We start from the raw sequence: 24,546 nt of genomic DNA, 5'->3' as shown, positions 1-24,546 counted from the left end.
ATACTAACGTACTGTATACCAACGTACTGTATACTAACGTACTCCATACTAACGTACTATATACTAACGTACTGTATACTAACGTACTCCATTCTAACGTACTCCATACTAACGTACTGTATACTAACGTACTGTATACTAACGTACTGTATACTAACGTACTCCATTCTAACGTACTATATACTAACGTACTGTAAACTAACGTACTCCATACTAACGTACTCCATACTAACGTACTGTATACTAACGTACTGTATACTAACGTACTCCATACTAACGTACTGTATACTAACGTACTGTATACTAACGTACTCCATACTAACGTACTGTATACTAACGTACTCCATACTAACGTACTGTATACTAACGTACTGTATACTAACGTACTCCATACTAACGTACTGTATACTAACGTACTGTATACTAACGTACTCCAGACTAACGTACTGTATACTAACGTACTGTATACTAACGTACTCCATACTAACGTACTCCATACTAACGTACTGTATACTAACGTACTGTATACTAACGTACTCCATACTAACGTACTTTATACTAACGTACTCCATACTAACATACTGTATACTAACGTACTCCATACTAACGTACTGTATACTAACGTACTGTATACTAACGTACTCCATACTAACGTACTGTATACTAACGTACTGTATACTAACATACTCCATACTAACGTACTGTATACTAACGTACTCCATACTAACGTACTGTATACTAACGTACTGTATACTAACGTACTATATACTAACGTACTGTATACTAACGTACTGTATACTAACGTACTATATACTAACGTACTGTATACTAACGTACTCCATTCTAACGTACTCCATACTAACGTACTGTATACTAACGTACTGTATACTAACGTACTCCATACTAACGTACTTTATACTAACGTACTCCATACTAACGTACTGTATACTAACGTACTCCATTCTAACGTACTCCATACTAACGTACTGTATACTAACGTACTCCATACTAACGTACTTTATACTAACGTACTCCATACTAACATACTGTATATTACATACTCAATCCATATGTACTGCATAAAGGTGCAATGAACTGAAACCTAACGATTTCAGCAGAATGGCATCATTTATGTGTAGCACTACAGACATCTGTAAATTCACATAAATGGAGAGAATTCAATTTGAAAAATCGAATTTGTTTCTTTATTACACCTTACATAAAAAAAACATGCTGGAGGCAATGTGGTCATACAGATGCAAATCATGCACATACTGTATCTCCTGGAATTGACCAGAAATAGAGCCATTCTGGGATAGAGTAAATTCAGTATTGAATGAGGCATTAGGCTATATACTCTCCATTATATTCCTAGGCAATATAAATAACGTGTTGAGGAAGAAAGAAAATTGTTTTGTCAAAATCCTGTTGAGCTGACAGAAAGGCCATTACAAGAAACTAGTTTGTAATGGACCCACCCAAGCATAGATAGTGGTTAGATATAGAACAGGAAATATTAAAAAGAGTAAAAGAAGATGAGTTTAACAGAAAATGGGAAAAATGGATAAGGTTTAGAAATAAAGACATTGGCACTGTTTTACTTTTATTGCCTATATTGTAAATGACTGTATGTTTTAATAAGCAATTAGTACTGTATACGGCATTACCGTATCCTTTTTGTTTGCGTGTCTGTATGAAGTCAATAAAGACTTAAGTGATTTAAAAATATGCTCCACATAGCACCTTTTACACTGATCACAGTCCGTACTTTATGTTGAGTAACACAAACATAGCACCTACCAATCTGTCCATAGGCAATACTGATGAGTCTCTCATTGACCAGCTTGTCCCTCAGTGGGTTTCTGGGCTGGCGCTTCATGATGTCACTCTCTGCTGCTTCATAGGCAAGAGAGATCGGCTGGTACCTGACGGAGGAGACATTGTTGTTGTAATGGTCTGATCTGTGATTTCATGTGTTGGCAGCTGGCTGTGTTTACAGGGAAAACTTTTATTTCTGTGCATGTTTTGCTTTGGATTATTTTTTACATGCTGCACTTTCCAAGCATGACAAACTGGACTGGTCCAACACTGCCTCCTAGTGTCTGTTTTGTGTACATACTTTTGAGGCATAACCTTGAACTCAACTTCAGGGCTATCTTTAATTCATTGTGATGCTCCAGTGGTATGTTTGTTTATGATGGATGTGCCTGGTAATAAATGTGATAAACGTTACAGTTGATGTCTATCCAGTCTGTAGGCGCTTGTCTGCAGGCTTGGACTGGTTGATAGTGTAGCGTGCAAGTCAATGAATATGTGTTGGTTGGTTGCATGGTGTGCTACAGCAATAGGCAAATAAATCAATTAGTCTTTTTCACTGAGCACCATCTGACAACTTTGTCGTATCAGAATTTTCTGAGTTACCGTTTGTCTTTCTGTTTATTCTGTCTCACTTTCAATTGAATTACTATTTATTTGTATGAAGAAATGTGCTATTAATTATTCTTGAGGAATTGTTTGATTTGTAATTTTGTGTTTGCGTAAAGGTTCAATATATAATTCCAGGCCACCTGCTCCAAAGAAGAGGGGGCAGTATTTCACTCCTAAACTGGGTCCACACAATCTCTAATGTTTATATTTTAGTTGTAGTAGTTTGGCATATTTATTGTATTCTAATGTATTCTTTATATTGTGTATTGCATTTACTCCTGTGTGATGCCTGTCAGTCAGTCAGTGGGCAAGAAAACCAAACTTTGCTCAAACTTGGGGGGGGGGGGGGGGGGGGGGGGGGGTTTCTCGTTTCTGCCATTTTGAATGTAATCCAATAAACAAACTATAAAACAGACACGGAAGATGGCTGTAATATTTACAAGTGACTCAGGCAGCTGCTTCTTCTCCCTCTGTACTGAGGGCAGACTGGAGCTACAGGGTCTTACATTCAGGCATATCTTATACATTGAACCTTTAATGATGGTTGTAAGGATGATAATTGTGTTTCTCTTCTGTACATTGTTATTATTCAATGGGATTACCTTTTTGTTTGTTCTGTCTAAGTGGCTGTAGTGTGTATATGTGTGTTTGACTGTATGTGTGTGGACCCCAGGAAGAATAGCCAATTTTAATGGGGATCCTAAATAAAGTAAAAATAAAGTATCTTGTTCTTTCAGATTCTAAATATTCTGGTATTACATTCTTCCAATTCATGTTATGTTATTTATGCGTCAACATTTCAATTTACATGACTGAACCCCTGTGTGTTGCCCTGATGATAATTTCCAGGCATTACTGTACATATTGTGCCATGTTGACATGTTAGTGTACAGCTGAGCGTTACTGGTTCACTGAGCATGCATGAGTGTTCAATGATCGAGCATGAAAGAGAGCTGAGTGTGTGGGGCCACCTGTGGTTGGAAAGGTGCGTTCACACATTGGCTTCTGAGGTTTTATTGCCTGACAGGACACTAACACATTAGAGCTGTATGCTACAGCACGTATGTATGTATACAGTGTGCCTGGTGTCTCATGTACCATGTCAGTTCCCAGGTCGATGCAGAGGATGGTGATGGTGCCCAGAGGCAGTGGGATGTTGACCAAGATGAAGAACAGGAAGGGGGTGATCTCTGGGATGTTGCTGGTCAGAGTGTATGCAATGGACTTCTTCAGGTTGTCGAAGATCAGACGGCCTGTAAGGATGAAGGTGGTGTATAACTAAATACAGACCTCTGAACAAGTTAAACCTTGAAATAAGACATGAGGGAAATACTACTTGATGTGAAATAGACTAAACACATAAGTCAACACCGCTGGCTCTTTAAATACAGAAAACACTGTCACTACGATTACTGTCATCGATTAATCTGCCGATTATTTTCTAGATTAATCATTTGGTCTATAAAATGTCAGAAAATAGAGAACAATGACCATCCCTGTTTCTCAAAGTAAAAGGTGATGTCTTAAAATGTCTGTTTTGTGAGTCCAAAACCCAAAGATATCCAGTTTAACATAACCAGAGAGAAGCAGGGATCTCCATATGTGAAATGCTGAAAACAGCATTTTATTATGAAAGATTACTTTAACGTTCAATAAATTGTCAAAATAGTACCTACCTTCATGCTACCCTTCTTTTCATTCCCCCCCCTTTTCTCTCCCAGTCCCTTCTGTCGTTTATCCCTCACCTTCTTCTACTCCAGTGACGATGGAGGCAAAGTTGTCGTCCAGCAGGATCATGTCGGCAGCCTGTTTGGACACGTCTGAGCCGGAGATTCCCATGGCAACACCAATGTCAGCCTTCTTTAGGGCAGGAGAGTCGTTCACACCATCACCTGTCACAGCCACGATGGCACCCTGACAGAAAAGGATATACACATTTTAGGGTTATTATTCCCATTCAGGACGCACAATAACCACACTCTTATTTATTTCATTATATGCACTTGTTTGCAGGTACATATGTACTTTTACCTGTGTTTACATATGAACGTGTGTGTATGTACAGTAAATGTACCTGTCTCTGGCAGCCTTCTACAATGATAAGTTTCTGCTGTGGGGAGGTTCTGGCAAACACGATCTCTGTGTGGTTCCTTAATATATCGTCCATCTGTTCCTCATCGAGGTCTCTCAGATCTGTACCGTGGATCACACAGGCCTTGGCATCCCTACAAGCAAAACACTCTTGTAAGAACAAGCTACTGTCCTAAAAAGGTGCTGCAAAGTGCTACATTGAGCATCTACTGTATAACAATGTTAAAGTCCCACTTCTACCCTGCAGTGCTTGCAATGCAGGAGAGGCTACAAGCAAAATCAAAATGTAATTTTCTGTCTAACCTTGGATTGACCTGGCTGACAGGTATGTTGAGGCGTGCAGCAATGTCTTCCACTGTCTCGTTGCCCTCGGAGATAATTCCCACACCCTTAGCAATGGCCTTGGCTGTGATTGGGTGGTCACCAGTCACCATGATAACCTGAAATATAGGAGGAGGAAGAAGATGAAGAGTTGGTGAGGCTATGGAAGGAGAAAGAGTCACGCTTCAGGAACATGTAAGAGGAGATAGGTAAAACAGAAGGAATAGGAGGACAGGGAATAAAAAGGAAGGGAAGAGAGTGCTCGGTTCTGCTTTTCCGGGTCTTTGAATGCCAGATTTGAAAAGTGCCCACCTTGATGCCAGCGGAGCGGCATTTGCCCACGGCGTCAGGCACGGCAGCACGGGGTGGGTCAATCATAGACATTAGGCCGACAAAGCAAAGGTTGTCTGTCTGGAAGTTGACGTCATCTGTGTCGAAGGCAAAACCTTTGGGATACTTATCCTCTGGCAGGAACACGTGGCAGAAACCTGGAGCAATTAGGGACAAATTAATTATACATAGGGGAATTTCTTGAACTGCACAGTACGATACCATACCCTAAAATACAGGATATACTAAAACTGCTAAATTATAATTTCATATCATGACCTTATGATAAATGACCACTGTCCTATCTTCTATCATCCTTACCCAGTACTCTCTCTCCCAGTCCTCCCAGTTCCAGATAGGCATTCTGGAAAGCTTCTTTCAGCTCATCGTCCATGGGCTGCTCCTTGCCCTGCACCATGATGTGGGAGCTGCGGTCGAGGATCCTCTCTGGGGCTCCCTTCATCACTAACAGGTAGCGGTTGTCATCTTCCTCTTCAGTTTCATGAATTGAGAGCTGATGAGAACAAATTTCAGTTTGAGCATTAGGACCATTTAAGAAGTATGTAATGTTTTTGCATGTTTTAGCCCTATTTACTAGAAAAAGGGGACACACCTGGTACTTGTTGGTGGAGTTGAAGGGGATCTCGGCCACCTTCTTGTTCTTCTCTCTCATGACTTTGACGGTGCCACAGGACAGCTCAATACACTTGAGCAGCGCGGACTCTGAGGCGTCACCGGCCACATCACGCTTAAGGATGGGCAAAGTGTCCTGGCCAGCCTTGAACACAGCACGGTTGCACAGAGCAGCAATGCGGGCCAGAGACACCCATGTTGCGGAGCTTTTGTCAAAGGAGGAGCCTAGAGAATGAGAAAAAGGAACAATTATTGAAAAGTTGCTCAGCCTATCACATTCACCTAAGCGGGGCAGCCACCTCCTTGTCCCAACTCAGCTACACCCGGGCACCATGCTGTTTGCTGTTTCTGTTCCAGCCAGAAAACTATTGGAGTGGACCGGAGTTATTCATGTTGCATTATAGAAACGAAGATCATAACATTCTCACGCTGCACAAAAGCAGGAGAGAGAGGTAAATCTCACCAGACTGGTCCTCGGTGGTGTCGGCCTCGTGGATCGTGTTGTCGAACCACATGTGGGCCACGGTCATCCTGTTCTGGGTCAGGGTGCCCGTCTTGTCAGAGCAGATGGTGGAGGTGGAGCCCAGCGTCTCCACAGCCTCCAAGTTCTTTACCAGGCAGTTCTTACGGGCCATTCGCTTAGCAGTCAGCGTCAGACACACCTGAGAGAGGAGAGAGACAAAAGCAAAGAAGGAAACAGAGGACAGAGAGAGGACATAGCAGCAAGAAGAGAAGGAAGGAAAGGCAGGAGGAAAGGAGTCGTTGAGAGAGTAGAAAGAGAAAATTAGTATCTTTGTGGGAAATAACAGCACAGATGAACATCTCCAGGCACTAAACTAAGTTCTGCCAATGAGCAGCCACATCAGTGCTATACTGTACCTGAAACAAATAACCACACCCAAGAATTGACCCGCCCTGACACCTGGAGGTGTTCATCCTGCTCATAGCAATGTTCCATCTATAGCAAAATGCACTAACAATCAAAACCTCCTTCCGAAAATAAAAACACAGCCCAAACAGCGATGCAAGAGAAAAACGAGGCACGAACGAGTGAAGCTGTGAAGCAGAGCAGCGGTGCAGAATGTCATCATGCCGAGTAAGGCAAGAACCATGGGCCAAACAGAACTAGCCAGGGCCAAACAGAACTAGCCAACGCCAAGCAGAGGAGGCCAAATTCAGTTCATGAAGCTGACTAGTGATTAGCCTAATATCATTACATTAGCTAGCCGTTGTCATTGCAGAGAGCACCACGACTGGCCTGGAAGAGAGAGAGAGACATACACAGAGGAAGATGGAGAGAGAGAACACAAACACACTAACACATATGGGGCTGCTTTGGGAGAAAGAAAGAAGAGAGGAGATGGGAAGAGACATATACAAACAAAGACAATACACCACCACCTTCACCACAGTGACAGGTACTGATGGAGAGAGAATGTTAAAGCACATCAATTACAAAAGTAATACACACAGAGATGCACAGAGACATCACAACACACTGAAAAAAACACAAGCACAGAGATACGGGAAACAGCAGGGACAGAATCAGACGGCAGACACGACGAGGCAACATCAGTCTGAACACTGTACACACATTTAGACATGGGTGAAACTTCAAACTGCTTGGGGAATCTAATAATCTAGAGTCTAGGAGTGTAATCAGGAGTACAGGAGTAACTTTCTTAATCACAACACAACATTCATGGCAACAACAATGTAAAAGCTGTTACTGTTTTCCCTGATTTTGTATAGCTTCTTAGATTTCTCCAATATATGAAAATACAGTTTGACCTAAGTCTGCGCAAAACACTGGGAACTGAGGAGGAAACAAAACACACAAGGACTGTGAAGAGATACAGACAGCTGGAAATGAAGGAATTATACAACTGGACAATAACCTTGTAAACGCACAACAGAAATATTAACATTCCTGTCCCTCAAAGAGATGGAAAAACAACTATTAATAAATCTCCCTTTCCCCTAACTAACCATCACACACACAGAAATGTATTTTGTCTCTGGCTACTCACAGTGACCGTAGCCAGCAGTCCCTCTGGCACATTAGCAACAATGATACCAATGAGGAAGATGACGGCCTCCAGCCAGGAGTAACCCAGGACGATTGACAGGATGAAGAAGCTCATGCCGAGGAAGACGGCTACGCCTGTGATGATTTGGATGAAGTGCTCGATCTCCTTAGCAATGGGTGTCTAAAGAGTTGAAGAAGATGTTTGGATTTTTTGAAGAAGATGATGGACTGCTAGAAGTTATTCTGTCTATGATCATTTGTTTTTTAATGTTGAATTCGAATAACGAAAACTACGACTAAATACAGTATCTCTGTCAACGGCCTTTTTTTCCATAACTAAGACGAGACGGCACCGACGTCATTAAACACTTGTGACTAAATCAACATGTAATATTGTTGACAAAATGAACAGTAGTTTTGAAACAATATGAAACACAATGATGCTGACCCAGAACACTTAGTAATATATTTAACTTCTTAGATAAGCCATTGTCTTTACATTAAGATTTAATATGTGAATAAGCAACCTCCATTATGTGGCAGGTAAAAGACACATTGTCAGATAATAAACAATAATGAATATGGCACCTTGCCAGTCTCCAGGCCTGAGGTGAGGGTCGCGATGCGGCCCATCACTGTACGATCGCCAGTACACACAACGATGCCACGCGCTGTTCCTGAAGAAAGAGGACAGGGAGTGGTTTGGTTTCAATTATTGACTTCTTTATCAGTTCCAGAAAAGTGCAAGAAGGAGGAAACCAGAAACAGACAAGTCGTCAGTTAGAAAATGTGTAAACTGTGAGTATAGGTGAATGCATGGACAGACTCGACAGTGATGATGCTTGGATAGTGCTTGGATAGTGCAGAACGAAATGCAATGCAACAATGTGTCCACAGGGGGGCACCACACATTATCGTTTTCCTATTCTCCCACTGTGAGGAGCTTAGTGTGAGTGGCTGGGGCCTCCCAGTAATATGATGGGATGGAACAGGTACGAGGTTAAATGGGGTCACATTTCCAGACCGGTGATGTCACTGACAACGCATTCTTTGTTACACCAAACACCGACTGTGGCCTACAGTGAAAGCTTGTGTGTAGCGTCTTTGTTTGCAGGACTATCTGAGCACTGAACCGGAACAATACAAACATACACATGGAGCCATGTAACACAATAAACACACACACACACACACACACACACACACACACACACACATAGAAATGTTTACAAGACGGAGACTGGCTAACCCTAACATTGTGTGATTTGTACAGCACATGTGATGAATATGATGGTAATGATGATGATTTTGGTTTTGGATAGAGGTGATGGTGATGGTGACCTTACCCTCAACACAGTTGGTGGAGAAGAAGGCAATGTTGCGGGTTTCCAGGGGGTTGTCATGGGTACAGTCAGGTGACCTGGTCTGGGGCTCTGATTCACCAGTCAGGGATGAGTTGTCCACCTGGAAGTGTGTGAGAGAGACAGAGAGGAGATAAGGGAGTGGGCCACTGGTTGAGTGCATTCCTGATAACACGAGGTAAAAGCCAGATAGAGAGAAAGATTGTGTGTGTTTTCATTTTATTTGTTCACGCTTGCTGTGCCTGTGATGATCGTTTGTGTTGCTATGCAGAGGTCCTTTGTATGTGAAGCTTCAATCATAACATTGACAAGTTAATAATAACATGGAGTGGTCCACCTTCCACCCTCTCTCTCTCTCTCTCTCTCTCTCTCTCTCTCTCTCTCTCTCTCTCTCTCTCTCTCTCTCTTGAACACATACAGACACACACACATAGCGGCCGCTGGGCACTCAGCTATTTTAGTATGCATTTAGAACGAGGCCTTATTATCACAAGTTGAGGATGCTGTGCTTGTTTTAGTTCATATTTGATCGTCCAACGCATCAGGCAGATGTCACACTATCCACTATTACTTACACTGATTTCTATGGGGCAACCACATCTTTGCTGCCACTGAAAGTGAATGAGCTAAATGTGTTTACGTGATACTCTAGAGACACCTTACTCAGCTGTACAGTAGGGGTTGGTTTCTCCTTGGCTTTGTATAAATACAGGAGTGTATCTGCGTCTGTAACCCACCTTGCAGCCGTGGGAGGAGATGATACGGAGGTCAGCTGGGATCCTGTCTCCTCCCTTCACCTCCACCAGGTCTCCTGCCACCACCTGCTCAGCATTGATCTGCATCTTCTCTCCCTCACGGATCACCAGGGCTTGCTGCGAACAGAGAGAAAGAAAAGATCGGAAAACAAAGAAGAATTGGGAAAGCTGTGACAGCGTGATATTGTGGCACGCAGCCTTATAAAAATAGACTTTTCAAAAACACCTGCATTACTTAGGAATTACCTAATATACTCATTATGACCAAACCCTTTTCCATCATTCGTTAGTCTCTGAATTTAAGAGGCTTAGTGCTTAGTTTAATTATCGAGCAGCTTCATACTTCAGAGTGCTTACAGTTGTGGTTGCTGTTGAACACTTGTTTGTTTTTATTTGTTAGTCAAGCATTACTGCAGTTTTCATTTGGAAGAAATATTTTGTTGACATTTTCAAAATGATACCTTTTTTAAAACAATTTCAAACATTACATGTCTCTTTATTGGTTGATGCAATTCTCGACATTTTTTGTACGGCATTATTACAAAATGACAAACGCTAAAAAGGAGGTTGAAAGGAGCCAGTTGAGGTGGTTCGGGCATCTAGTAAGGATGCCACCTGGCCGCCTCCCTAGGGAGGTGTTCCAAGCACGTCCAGCTGGGAGGAGCCCTCGGGGAAGACCCAGGACTCGGTGGAGAGATTATATCTCCTCACTGGCCTGGGAACGCCTCAGGATCCCCCAGTCGGAGCTGGAGGATGTTTGGGAAGTTTGGGGTTCCTTACTGGAGCTGCTGCCCCGCGACCCGACCCCAGATAAGCGGTAGACGATGGATGGATGGACGGATGGACAAACGCTAAGGAATTTGACAAGGCGCCAACACCATCTACAAAGAAGCTCTCAAAATGTTTTGATATCTCTTTAGTGTTTCTTCCACCATCTGTTGTACCAATTGTACTGTAAAATCCACCTGAAAGCTAAGCTGCAACATGCAATTTCTGTAACCCTTTTGACAACAATTATCACAAAAACTATTGAGTGTCCAGTACCTGAGGGACCATGTTCTTAAAGGACTCCATGATCTTGGAGCTCTTAGCTTCCTGGAAGTAGGAGAAGCAGCCGGTGATGATGACGACAGCTGACAGCACGATACCCAGATACAACTACAAGGAGAAGGAAAACACAAAGATGACTTTCATATTTAATGCAGAATGTATTGTTTGACTTCACCGTTATCTAAATGTATCCAATAAGATGAAGGGAAGAGTAAAATAGAGCAGTGTAAAGAAACAGACAGAGAAAGAAAAATCATCAGTGAGACATACTGAAATCAAACACTGGACTGTGAGAGGTAAAGGAGTCATTTCAGGAATAACCCCAATCGTCTTTAAGCCTTTTAATGTATCACCATTAGAAGGTCTAGCTTTTAAATGATCTTCCCATACAGCACTCCTGTCTCTGTGCTGTACATTCTGACATAACTGTAACCGGTTATCAAGGTGTGAATTTCTATCCTGGGTGTATGATAAGAGTCTCGATAGCTCATGCTGACTCGTCACTGTTGTTGTTTTACCCGGCGTCCTCCCCTGTGGTCTCAACCAAGTATTTTGTCCTTTCATGCTGTGTATGTCAGCGCCGTTTAGCCTTAGTCCCCGGCTCAACTCTGCGCTCTGACCCAACATGAAACAGTGCTGACCCATGAACGCCCGTCTCTTACTCTGCCATTACAAATGCCAGGAGTCACACGCTCCCTGTGGCGTGCCCAAAAATGGATGCTAACAGGATGGCGTCTGTCACACTAAAGACGGCCGGCTGCCGTGATTCAGACCAACGGCTGACACAACCTTTAACACTGACTCAGACCCATCCCTGAGGAGTAGTGACTCAGCAAATCTCTTTTTGAGTGATGTGCTGGTGGATAGGTTGCACACACACTGGCAGCAACACACAGTTCTCCATGTGCTTTTTTCCTCTGGTGGTTTTTGATATCTGGCTTCTCACAGGTTCCTCTCAACAGTGGCTGGCCTGAGTATTCTTCCTAACGTCATCCAACTTACGTTATCCCCAGCGGGCTCGTCCTCTGTGGCAGCCTGGATGGCGTAGGCCAAGAAGCAGAGGAGGGCACCGATCCACAACAGGATGGAGAAGCCACCAAACAGCTGGCGACAGAACTTGACCCACTCTGGAGTGGTGGGGGGGGGAGTCAGGGCGTTGGGGCCATCCCTGGCCAGGTACTCTGCAGCCTTGGCATTGGTCAAACCCTGAGAGGGGCCGAGGGGATGAAAAGGAAAAGATAGAAGATGTATTAAAGGAGATCTAAATAGATTGGTAAAGAAGTGTATTGACTGGGATGTCAATGCTGTATCATTTCTGACGACTTACCGGGACGATATCAGTGTTGTATTTCCGGCAAACCTCCTCGACAGACATCTTGTGTTCCGTCTACAAAGAATTCAAATACAAAGTAAACTTAAACAACCAGTCATTTATCATATCAATTTAAAATGATAATAAAGATAAATTATGCATGCAATCTAATGATATTATCAAGCAATGTATAGAGAAATCGTGTCGGTGTTGTGTAAGTCATTCCAAAAACATGTATTTATAATTTGCTAAATCATTTAAATGAACCCAACATACTGTTCTGTGGATCCTTATCATTTAATAAAAATGTTCTCATTAAAAAAAAAAGAGATAAATAATACTTAATACAAAATGAGTATCTGACCAAGCTCATTAAGTTTTATAACAAGGGCTATCCTGGGGGTTTGGCTTCCTGCCCTGTACAGGAGGAACTCCTTCCACAACAGGCCTAAATTGCTCTGGCATATTACCTCAAACTACCACTACTGTAACACCAGCTGCTACAGAATGCCACATCTCTGTTATCTCCTTTTCAAAGTTGATTAGATTACAGTTGGATTGCAGCTCTTTGAATGCTGGAGTGAGGCCAGGATACACCATCTATGGATCCCTCACTACCTAGCTGGGACGTCAAGGCTTTTGTTTGATCTGTCTTTCCGTGACTGATTTTAAAGGAGATTTTCTGGTGCTTGTGTGCCACCAATCTTGTACTCCAAGTAGGTAAAATGAGACAATGTGACAAATTACAGCCAGTGAGTTCACAGGAAGGAGGAAGCTGTGCACTTACTATGGGAACTTCCTTCTTGAGGTCATCCAGATCCTTGCCTCCCTTTTTCTTGGGCGACTCCTTCTCATCCTTGTCCTGCGTGGTAGGCCACACGGTAGCTGTCCGACCGTCCATACTGCAACACACAAAGGCAAGATCATTTCATTTGGTCCTGTCAAATTATTTTTCATCTTCTTATCCTTATTCTCACTGTATCACAAGAAGACACATTCATCAATTACTACACACTACTTTAACACAATCAAAAGTTCAAGCAAAGACAGCCAAAGGACACCTTGATTAGGATTATCATTGATTAATACCACAAATGATTTTAAGAACATGCTTGGCTGCCAACTCCCATTTTTCTTCCACATTTAGACCCAGTCAAAACATCTAGATTGAAACCCAAATTTAGATGTAATCCCCTCTGGTGTGAGACTTCCTGATAGGATCTGCCATCATTAGAGCCTCTCAACGGCAATTTACACCACCGCTATTTAGGCTACCACCATTCAGTCTGCAGAGGCTGCTGCTGTGTCTGACAGGAGGAGAAACAATGAACAGCAGTCAGGAGAGAGTGAGATGAAGGGAAAATTAAGGGCCAGAAGGTAGATAGAAAGAAGACTCAGGATAGGAGAATGCATCTGTCAGTAGCTGTAACGCGCATCAGGGGGTATTCACAGTTGCCATGTCATACAATAGTGTGTGTGGAGGTTTGTGCTTGAGCCCTTTCTATTTCGGCATGAAAGTGTGTTCAGGTCTGTGAAAACTGTGAGTGTTTGTTAGACAGATACATCATGGAAGTCTGCACCTTTGTTTTCTTTGAGTTTCAGTGTTCCAAGGTTGTCTAAATGTCAGGCCAGGCTGTTTCAACACTATTACTCTAGTTTTTCCCCCCAGAGTAATATTCTGGGGGAAAACACTAAACACTTAAAAAATACCTAAAACAGTCAAATACATTTTAGCTTCATTAGTTCATTAGCAGGAAACTGTTCATTTAGACCAGTCAGATAATAACTTACGGTAATACAGCAAAGCTTTAAGTCTCTGAAAAATATCAGATTAAACACATTTATAAAGACTTGCTGGGTCTTCAGCATTATGAGGGTGAAGCTACTTTGCTCACACAAACCCATTAGCCTAAATATGTCTTCAAGAACTCATATTTGAGTTAGGGCGATCAGGGGAGACAGTGTGTAGGACTGTCGCCCCTGCACACTCACATGCACCAGATGTCATGATGTTCTTTAACTTGATGGACTAATGGAAACCCAAGATGCAATCCTGTCTTGAGGAAGTTGCTGTAATGTACTGAAGTAAAGCTTTCTAAGTGACTCTTAGCAAAAGCATCAGTGAGCCTTTTTCATGGAAGACATGTTGACAGGTGTAAATAATAAAATGGGTGAATTCCAGTGTGACCACTATAAAATAATCAAATGAACCCACGAGCCGCATGATGGTTTTACGTTACGTGACAGTAACGTCCCCGCCACACTCACACAACATGCATGCTGCGGCACACAGTACAGCCAAACATGTCAGTGTGGAAGTTCTTCAGTGAGTGAAGGAGACATAAAGCTCCTGAGTCCAATGTGGGTTATATGTCCAAATGGACGATTTTGGCTTCCCTCTGTGTTACCGGCGCCCGGAGCTCACCGAGGGTCCGCCGGATGACACGAAAAGCATCTCATACCCCGGTTGAAAATCGGCAAAGTTTCCCTTTAATAGGGAATATTTTTACTGCAATTGATTTTTAGTTGGATTTCGTTTGTCCAGTAACCTGGAGCACTTTCCTTTTGAGACTCATTTGAGTGAGAGTGAGAGAAGGTCGTGTGACTTGGTGCAGTTTTGGGGAAAATGTAAGTTATTTAATAGTCAATGTTTTATAACACATATTTGAACATACAATTCAATAAAATTTCCAGAAAGAAAAGTTACAGAAATATCTGTTTATGCTGTCAATTCTAATTCTTCGGATCGGACAATAGGCAAAAATTGGAATTTGTTCGTTAGATTTTTTGTTCTTTAAAATCAGAAATTCGGAATCGACCAAGAAAATCGAATCGGTGCATCTCCACCTATGAAGTTCATTTAAATTGACATTTCCAAGAAGTTAACACTGTGCAACACAATGTGTTGCACTGCAGTTCTTTCTACTGGCAATGCATCTTGGCTTGACATTTGTTCATCGGGCAGATGTTCACTATCATCCAAGCCTAATACAAATGTGTAAACATTCTGTGTCGCTCTGCATGGTGAGCGGGGATAGCAGACTTATTTTGGGAAAGCTCTTACGAGGATTAGTCTACGCTGAGAGGTTTCCCACTGATTTGATGGCTGTTTTAAACTGTTTAACATGTGGGGTTTTTTTCTAGATAAAAAGCTAGCAGGGTGTTGGCGTGTTGGCAGCCAACCAAACAGACTGCTGCATTTGTTTTCAACCCTCTTACCCTTTATAGACCATTTCCCTGTTGTAACCGTTAACATTCTAAATGTGTCACAGAATATTTTCTGTTGCAGTGCAAGGAACCTATAAAAAGATATAAATATAATATAGGATCCTTGGTTGTATGTGAACTGACATCGGCTGACAGGAAGTAATTATGGACCCAAACTGTTGCCTAGCAATGCAATTCTGTTGAAACAGTCTATACATCTCTGTGTGCATTATTGTTTTATAATGATTTATATGATTTATGTAAGGGTAAGCATGAAATGAACCATGTACATGATAGTATGCATGTTTCTTATGAATGCATTATGTATGTTCTGTAATAGAGATAGGTAATCATTCAGCTTTCTATTGATTGATATTTGAATGTGATGACCACAGGTGACTTTAAACAAGACATTACAGTTTCAACAGTGATTTCACCAACATCCCACTGTATCTTGTGTGGATACATTTTAAGTGTGTCATTGAAGAGTGCATGTATCTGCTTTTAAAACCTGTTACATGCTTCTTGCAGTCAGCTCGGTGCAGACAGGGCAACAGCGCACGGTGGGTCTGTGCGCCGAGACGTGCACCTCCTACATTTTGTAACAACACAGATGGGTTCGGACATGATTGACTCACAGCAGCTGTCAATCACAGCTGTTAATCAGTTTCCAAAAGTAAACTACTCTTACAACAACAGAGCAAGATTGCAGAAGAGTAGAGGTCCGTGTTTGGAGTGTTCTCGGGGACCGTAGGGGACAAGAAGCTATACTTCCGTAAAAAGTCGATGCCAAAATTTAGAAAACGTGACGGTACTCGCTTTTTTTAGTGCCTGATAGTAAATCTTGTAGTTTTTGGCAAAACATTCTGAATGCATACAGTTGTTTGAAGCAGATGTTTTCACATAAATATAAAATAGAAATTAGAGAAAGAATTATGACGTGTTTAACTAAGAAAAACAGTATTCAAACAGTAATAAAGGAGTGCATGTAGAAGTACACGGGAGTTATTGTTTTTGTTTTTTTATCGAATTCGTATAAAAAATATTGGAATTTCCCTGATATTGGTATCGACAACTACATTTCTAGTATCGAGAGATCCCGCGCCGTCCTAACCGTGCTGACCGCAAGAAACAGGTTGTTAGTGTTCTCCAGTTAGTAATACTTACTTTAATTAGTTGTACGTATGTTTATTTTCTGCTTGACTGCAAACGTGACCATTTTTCCAGGCTGGTGTTTTTATGTGTTTACTTTTGAATCTGTATACACTGTTTGTAGTGTGTGTGTGTATGTGTGTGTGTGTGATTGTGTGTGTTTTTTGCCATCTGTTAGGACGAGCAGGAGTTTCCCCGGGCAGTGGAGTCCAGCAGGCCATCAGATTACTGCTGTTTACTACACTGACAGATTAACCCACTGAATAAAAATAATCCCCTTCTCTCTCTCTCTCTCTCTCTTCCATCTCTTTAATCCCAGTCGCTCATTCATCCTTACTCATTCACTTATTGACAACGCTGAAACATCTCCTGCATTTCTTTGGCATAAATACACACACAATAGATTTCAGTGTACATTGTGTTCCTTTTCATTTACAAATGGCATTCTTCCTGACTTCCGTTATAACGTTTATCTTTTTCAATTTCATAAATGCCATGTTATTGATAGAATATCACTGTTGTCATATCTCTAATGTGTATGAGAGCCACAAAGACAGCGTGACAAAGCGTGAAAAAAGGGGGAATTTGTAGTATGTGTATTTTATGCCGCCATTAAATCTAGTTCCTTCAGTTAGTGTCTAACTAAATGACTCAGCGGCTGCTATAAGATGAAAAGTAGGTAAGAAACTCTTCCAGTGTAGTTACTATAACTTTACTTTGAAAGATGACATGAATAAAGACCTCATAGTGATCCTAGACGACAAAACCGAATAACTGTTCTTAATGCAACACTGTCAACTGATCAACATTAGGTAACGGCAAAACTAAAGCACCAACAAGCACAATTTGACTATTAGTACTGTCAATGCAAATAATCAACCATGTCTGTGGCCTGTCAGAGCAAAACATCAGTACAATACAATCAACTCAGTTTGGAGTCAAATTCACAAAAAATGCAGATGTGCACTGCAGCTTTTTTTTTTTTACATCTGGTTCTTCAGATCCTCCTCTCCTCTGCCGTCTTGCTCCACACATTCATTCAGGATGATGACTGCAGAGGTGACAAGGTCAACGACTCAAGCACATAATCAGATCCTCCGGTGCTGCGGCAGCTTAAGATGTATGAAGCCACAGAAGCACTGCAAAGGAGCCTAATTGCTGCACCGCACATACAGTAAACACCCAATTAGTAATATTACAGTTAGATTTGTTTGGTCTTCTTTATACTGCTGGAAACTGACAGCATGCCTCACAGAAGTTGTTTTTGTTTTTTTAATGCAATCTATGGTTGTGTTGGTCCTCGTTTTAGGATTGTGCCAACTCCTTTCAAGGGCAATATATTCCACCACCATTTTTCATTTTACAGACATAGTATGACTTTTAAGGTCATTACTGAACCAAACCAGGTCAAAGTTTCATGAAGCTCCGCTATCCTTTTGGGAAAGGCTGTGACGTCATATCCTGGCATTGTGTTTCATGACACTCTATGCATTGAATACTATTAAGTATTATGCACAATATGCAGTGCACACATGTATATTGCTTTTAGTGTCATTTCTAATCAAACTGAACCTGTGTTGCTCAAGAACATACTGCCTGTTCTGTGTTACAGGCTGTACAACTTGTAGAGGTCTCAGCAGCATGCAGATGTTCAGTGCTGAGCTACAGGACAGATTGTACATGCTGAACATATGTAGTCTGCTCTATCGGCTGCTGTTCTGTATACAGCCTGGCCTTCGGCGCAGAGCACCACAGGTCTGAGGAAGGCTTGGATAAGCCATTTTTTAATCTTCTGAAATCACTGATCAAATCTCAGACATCAAACAGGGTCATTTTCATCTGCAGTTTGAGTATGAATACATAAATGACAGATTTCAAAATGAACCACAATATCTCATAAAGCCAACATTAATTACACAGTGAGTGTGATGGTGATCATATCAGTTACTGTAGGAAGGTGCTTTAAAATGAACTGTAACGAGAAAAGGGGGCATCAATTATGAAGACATGCATCTCTAAGATACTGATTGCCTAATTTCCATCATTTAGTTTATTATGTTATTGGTCATTTAATCCCATGCAGATTGCTGTATTGTTGCCTGATTGCAGTGCTGGTATCTGCCTATATGAATATTCACAACCAAGAAAATGTAAACTTCAACAGCAGCTCCATAACATAAGACCTTCGTGACCAGCTGAATCTTACGGTATTCAGCCATGTTCAGCATGTGGTACTACATTTAATAATGCTCCAGTTACCAAAGGTCACAATTTTAGCCCTGATTTTTCAAATGGAAGATCGTGCTAGTGTCTATTGCCTCTAGAATTTAATAGCTCTGGTTGTGTCACAGTGGATCATCGTAACCACACACAAAGAAAATGGATTATCACACAGATCAGTGGACTGACCGACCTAGAAAATACTGATGGACTGACAAGCGTGCAAAGCGTTCACACACACACACACACACACACACACACACACACACACACACACACACACACACACACACACACACACACACACACACACACACACACACACAGACAGACAGTAAGGGGGGTCTTCCATCATCTATCCTTCCCTTCACCGTCCCACTTTGTTTACATTTTCCTGGCTCTGGGCTGCCCATCTGTTTGTCTGCTCTCTTCTACTCTGATCTACTCATCTGCACCGAGGTTTAATCAAGAGGAAACCGTCTGAGCCACACTCATGATGATGGCACTGTGTTTTAACTTAGTACATGTGTTTCCAGTGACAGATAAAATCCACAGCAGGATAAGCCATCAGGTTGATTTGATTTTGATTTGATTCTGTACAAATATTTGAACAATGGAAGCTTGGATAACTGTCTGAGTACATTTAAAAAAAAGAAAAGAATAAGAAGCAGACCACAGATTTTGCGCTGTTCCCCACAATTTAGCAGCGTGACACCTCCTGCAGTGCAGCATGTCTGAGAGTGCGATAGAAAATGGCAGTTGTTGACAGAAACAGATTGACAGCGTCTACTTCCAATGGGTTAATAGATGGGGAATGTGAGGTTTCCTAGCAACATCCAATCTGCCTAATAATTGAAATCAACCGTGGGGGGATGGAGAGGAGGGGGGTATTGGAATTTTATAATGATGTACTTAATATGAAGGTGTGTTATGTAATACTGCTGTAATGTTCAGTGTGTGGTGTATCCCCACTCTCTCATCCTCCCTGTCGTTTCTGTATGGTGGTGTTGCAGAAGGCATGGAGAACTACTAGTTACCCGTGACACCTGAGTCACCCCGCAAACAGGAAGTGACCACAGTGCATTCTAGGAAATGCACTGAACATCAAACAAAATCAGACACATTGGAAAACACTGATCAGTGGTTTGCAGTAGTATAGGATCCATGCTATGTTACACACAGATGGAAACTAAAGGACAGTCTGAGGTTGAGAGTTAGTATTGATGAAATATTGACAGACTGAAACGATTATGCAACTGAGTCTATGACCAAGAGAACATAAATGTTGTTACTACAACTACAAACGTAATAATGAGCTGTATGCAGTACATTCTATCTCTATGAAAACACAAGTTTAGTATGCCATTAATCCCGTTGTCCTCTTGCCTGCATGCATGAATTTAAATGTTATTTTAATGCATTCTTATGTGATGCTCTTTGAATGGCCTCTGTACTTGAAAACCTTCCAATTCTCCAAAGCTGCATGTACATTAACACCGGAGCGCTGAGGGCATTGTTTACTTAAATGTTTGCATTGACAAGAGCCTCAACCCTTTTCGCTCTCTAATTGATTTGTAAAGTGAGTGGGCAGCAGGAGAATCCACAGTGAAGTATGCAAAGGCTTACTGTTTCAGAAGAAATGTGTTAACTGGCCAACCTTTATTTTCAGACTTACCCAAAGTGCAACACTGTACCGATGTGGAAATCACAATAGATCTGGCTGATTTAATCAGCGCCAATAGTCATTTTAATATGGGACTTAATAATTGTTGCCATGGTTTACCTCGGTTCAGTTACATCTCTCAACTAAAGGCTTTTACAACCAACCTATGATGAAAGAGCTAAGAAACCAGAAAAGTGAAAGCTGAATAATTCCAACACTTTTGCTCATTAATTTGCCCGGCCTAAAACAACAACCCAATACACTAACAACGGGTTTCACTAATGGAACAACTTAATACAACATAAAGTCATTTCTGTGGATGGCCACATCAGTTTGACATATTTTCACTGGTTAGTGTATTGGCTGCTCGGCTCTATGGATGGCCTTCTTTCTTTTTCAAAATGATAACTGTTCAACCACTCATGATGGATATTACTATTTTTTAAGCATAATTTTCACTATTAGGTTTTTAATATTGAGATGTTTTATCTTTAATATTACCAGGACTGAAACAGAGAAACAAGAATGAAATATCCTTCACACACACACACACACACACACACACACACACACACACACACACACACACACACACACACACACACACACACACACACCATCCATCCTCCACAGCCATTGGCTCTCCTACTGAGACTTCCACACTAAGTGTATTATGGGATATCAACGCAATCATCCTTATCTTTTGATCTTCATCTGTTTCTCAGTGTCCATCTTTTCATTTTTCTCCTCAAGCTCCACCATTGCTCCTTTCTGTGTCATCACTCCAAATGAGGAACATCGCAGCATCTCTTTGTGGCATTCCTCCACTCCTCCAACATTTCCTAGTAGTGCCCTTGTCAAGGTGACTCACCACCACATAGGTATCACTTTCTGTCTCTCCCTCTCTCTCTACCTTCATCATGCAGTGCCAATCACTGGATCTTGGTCAGTTTATCTCTAAACAGGAGCTCCTAAAGTGGCTGACCTTCGTTTCATGTCTGCCATCCATTCTTTCTCGCAACCAACCCCATCGTTGTCTCCTGCAGCAACAGGCTCCTGCCGATTGATTGGCACAGATCAAATGGCACCAGTTGCCTTGTCAACTGAAGCTCTGTGTGGTCTTCACCACCCCCGCTATTTCACCCGAATCTCCTCTCATTCCACCCCTCCCAATTGGCAAATCACAGCATGAACATGGGAAGTTACACACACACACACACACTGTCCTCATCCTCTGTGTGGTTTTCCCCTCCGGCGATCTAGTGGACAGCATCACAAACCGTGACAGAGCGGCACTATTTCCACGTCTCGGCCTGAATACTCTCTCATCCCATTCTCCTAAACCCCAATGAGGAGCAGAGTAGAAACCACTGCCCATCATGCTTCATTAGCAGGGATGGATCAACACACCATGGACACTGAATAAATGGAGCTGCAGCCCTACACATACTCCACATACCATAACAAAAACGTGATACTATAATGCATATAGCCCTAAGTGACAAAAAAGCAAGCTGCAGGATATAAAGCGATAGAAGGTTACAATACCTCATTATAATGTTCAAACACTGGATAATGCAGTGTAATAACACTACAGGGATGTAACAGTGATTCTTAAGTAGGAATGACATCATGGGGTCTAAATGTATTGGCTGAAAGAGGATGTTGGCTGTGTCTACCTTCCTTTGGGACCCATCCGTAGATATTTTTAGGAGAAGGAGGCTTAGAGGTGGGATTGACCAACACTGAGGAACCATTTTGACGCACTTGTCTGTGCCCATTTGGTACCCATGCCTACAAACTGCCAATACATGCTCACCAAGCCCAGCACTGGTGAATGAAAGCGACACAACAAAAATATGCATTATGTTATGTTATGAAAATGGTAAATAATGGTAAATCATATCATAGCCTTCATGGCTTTGAATCCCAGCCCCCATCCACTTCATTATTTCCAAAAGAAATGACAAAATCACGGCATTTTAGTATCTCTCTTATATTAGGAATAACTGACAGTACACATGTATTTGATGATTAAGAGTTACTGCAGGAACTAAATTATATTCCGCAATCGGGGGCATTATATATTCCCGCGCGTAATTGCGCGTTTTACCTTCATATTATTCACAAACGATTTCATTTCTGGCTGGACTTGCCCGTGTCATTATGCAGTCTGAGTAATCGTGTATTCTGGAGCTGTGAATTCCCTCAATAGTCTACAGCGGGTCCAGCTCCTGGTGCCAGATGTTCGGTCGATGTAATCTCGTTTTTTGGAACCGGTTAATGAACAAAGCAGCACATCAATCCGCCACTGCATGACCAATGCTTTGTAAGAAACATATGAATATCTTACTTCTAGTTAAAAGACATGACGTTGGTTGGCATACTGGGCCATTTCTTTGATTTGGTTCAATTGCTCGTTACATTACTTTTGCGTTACAGCGCTCTGACGGCTTAAACATTAAGTTAACAGGTGAGTCTTTTCTGTGAAGGATCAGATAATCATCAACAATCTGTATTTCAAACGTGTCTTTTCTATTCAAATTGAAGCTGTGTGAAAGTATCTCTGCCTTCCGAAAGTGCTCTCCACTGCTTCTCATTCACCGAGGAACATTAATGGTAAGTGGGGAAATGGCTATTTGATTCAACAGCTTCACTGTGATGTCCACTTAGGGTGGTAGAAACAGTGACAGGTTTGTTAAAGAGCTGTAAAAAGACGACAGACACTGAGGATCGTTACTGTAACGCGTAACAACCGTGCACAGGTTCTGTTGCACCGACTGGACCGCGGATCTTCCTCAGAAAAAGACGCGTGTTCAGGCAACACACATCCCCTCTCTTACCAAATATTGTCAGTCGTTATCATACATTTGGTGTGATAAATGAAGTTCAAGGCAGACACTTCATGTAATGACATCCCCAGAGAGCAAATAGACCCGTTTCACATAAAGATAATTCATGCAACAATGCGGTTTAAGCAGTCACATAAAGTTAATAGTTATAGAGCTAACATAAACAATTCATACATGTCCCACCGTGTTAATGTCATTTAACATTAAGCCTGTGCCTCTATACACTTTAACTCTCTCCTTGGCCGACATACTGACTGGCCGTTGACGTTTTTAAATCCACACTGTACAGCTAACTTCAACAGAACCGATCATTTAGTGAAGTGAATCTCAAGAGATGTGGCTCTTACCCCCATTTCAGTGCAGTCCGTCGGGTCTCCTTCAGAAGATGAATTGCTTATAGGCTTGATTCAACGAGAATAGCTGGCTTTAAGTCGGGGACAGGGCGCGAAACAGTCGTCTGATACTGAGAACAAACAATGTCTCCCTTCAGTTGATAGCCATTGCTCTATTGACACAAATCAATTAACTAGCTAACGTAATACACTAAAATGACAGTTTTTAAAGAGTAACGGGCAAGTGGTAAGTGGCAGGGCAAAGTTTCGGTCAAAGCCTAACCTTAATCCCGTTTAGATGAAAATCAAAACGGTTTATTTTTTTTTGGCATAAATTGTTAAATATCATAAGCAGCCGTTGGTGATACTTCACCAGTCTTCTCCCAACTGATGCCTGTGGGAAGTAGACCCGGACAGCAGGCTTGTTCTTCGGATGCTGTCTCCCTCCGCGACCGTGCTCAGGCTGCCGCACCACTCAGGGTTCCCTGGTTGTCACTCCGCGGTTGAAACTAGAGTGTATGTTCTAAGAAATTGGTGCTTCGAATACCGTGATACTGAATTTATTGATCAAATAAGCTTGTATTTCAGCTTTTAGGCAAAACACTGATTAGAAAAAAGGGAATAAAATATTTTTTATGATTTTATCAGAAATATTAATGCAAGAGAGAAACCCATGAGGGGAATTACTGATTCATGTGAAAGAGCTTTGTTAAGTTGATCCACTGATAAAAAGGACAAATAATGCAAAACAAAAGCTATTACATTTTTTGTTTAAGGCATACATATGTCGGGAATAAAAAAAAATGCTTGC

At 41.7% G+C, this 24,546-nt stretch overlaps 1 protein-coding gene across 1 annotated transcript in view; it reads right to left on the bottom strand.

Moving 5' to 3' along the window:
- Nucleotides 1-24,115, bottom strand: part of atp1a3a (ATPase Na+/K+ transporting subunit alpha 3a) — a 28,297-nt gene extending 4,182 nt beyond the window's left edge. The window contains 19 exon segments of the mRNA XM_029443781.1: nt 1,801-1,918; nt 3,526-3,680; nt 4,173-4,341; nt 4,502-4,652; nt 4,822-4,958; nt 5,152-5,327; nt 5,491-5,683; nt 5,783-6,027; nt 6,266-6,464; nt 7,833-8,012; nt 8,420-8,508; nt 9,178-9,295; nt 9,930-10,064; nt 10,992-11,105; nt 12,000-12,203; nt 12,325-12,384; nt 13,097-13,180; nt 13,182-13,211; nt 23,751-24,115. Coding sequence (XP_029299641.1) covers nt 1,801-1,918; nt 3,526-3,680; nt 4,173-4,341; nt 4,502-4,652; nt 4,822-4,958; nt 5,152-5,327; nt 5,491-5,683; nt 5,783-6,027; nt 6,266-6,464; nt 7,833-8,012; nt 8,420-8,508; nt 9,178-9,295; nt 9,930-10,064; nt 10,992-11,105; nt 12,000-12,203; nt 12,325-12,384; nt 13,097-13,180; nt 13,182-13,211; nt 23,751-23,756 — 2,563 coding nt within the window. The 5' untranslated portion in view covers nt 23,757-24,115.
- Nucleotides 24,116-24,546: the final 431 nt, after the last annotated feature.

This window comes from Cottoperca gobio, chromosome 11 (genome assembly GCF_900634415.1).
Source record: "Cottoperca gobio chromosome 11, fCotGob3.1, whole genome shotgun sequence".
In the NCBI taxonomy this organism is placed as follows: Eukaryota; Metazoa; Chordata; class Actinopteri; order Perciformes; family Bovichtidae; genus Cottoperca; species Cottoperca gobio.
The sequence above is the reverse complement of the archived record's forward strand: the minus strand, read 5'-3'. Positions and strand labels throughout refer to the sequence as shown.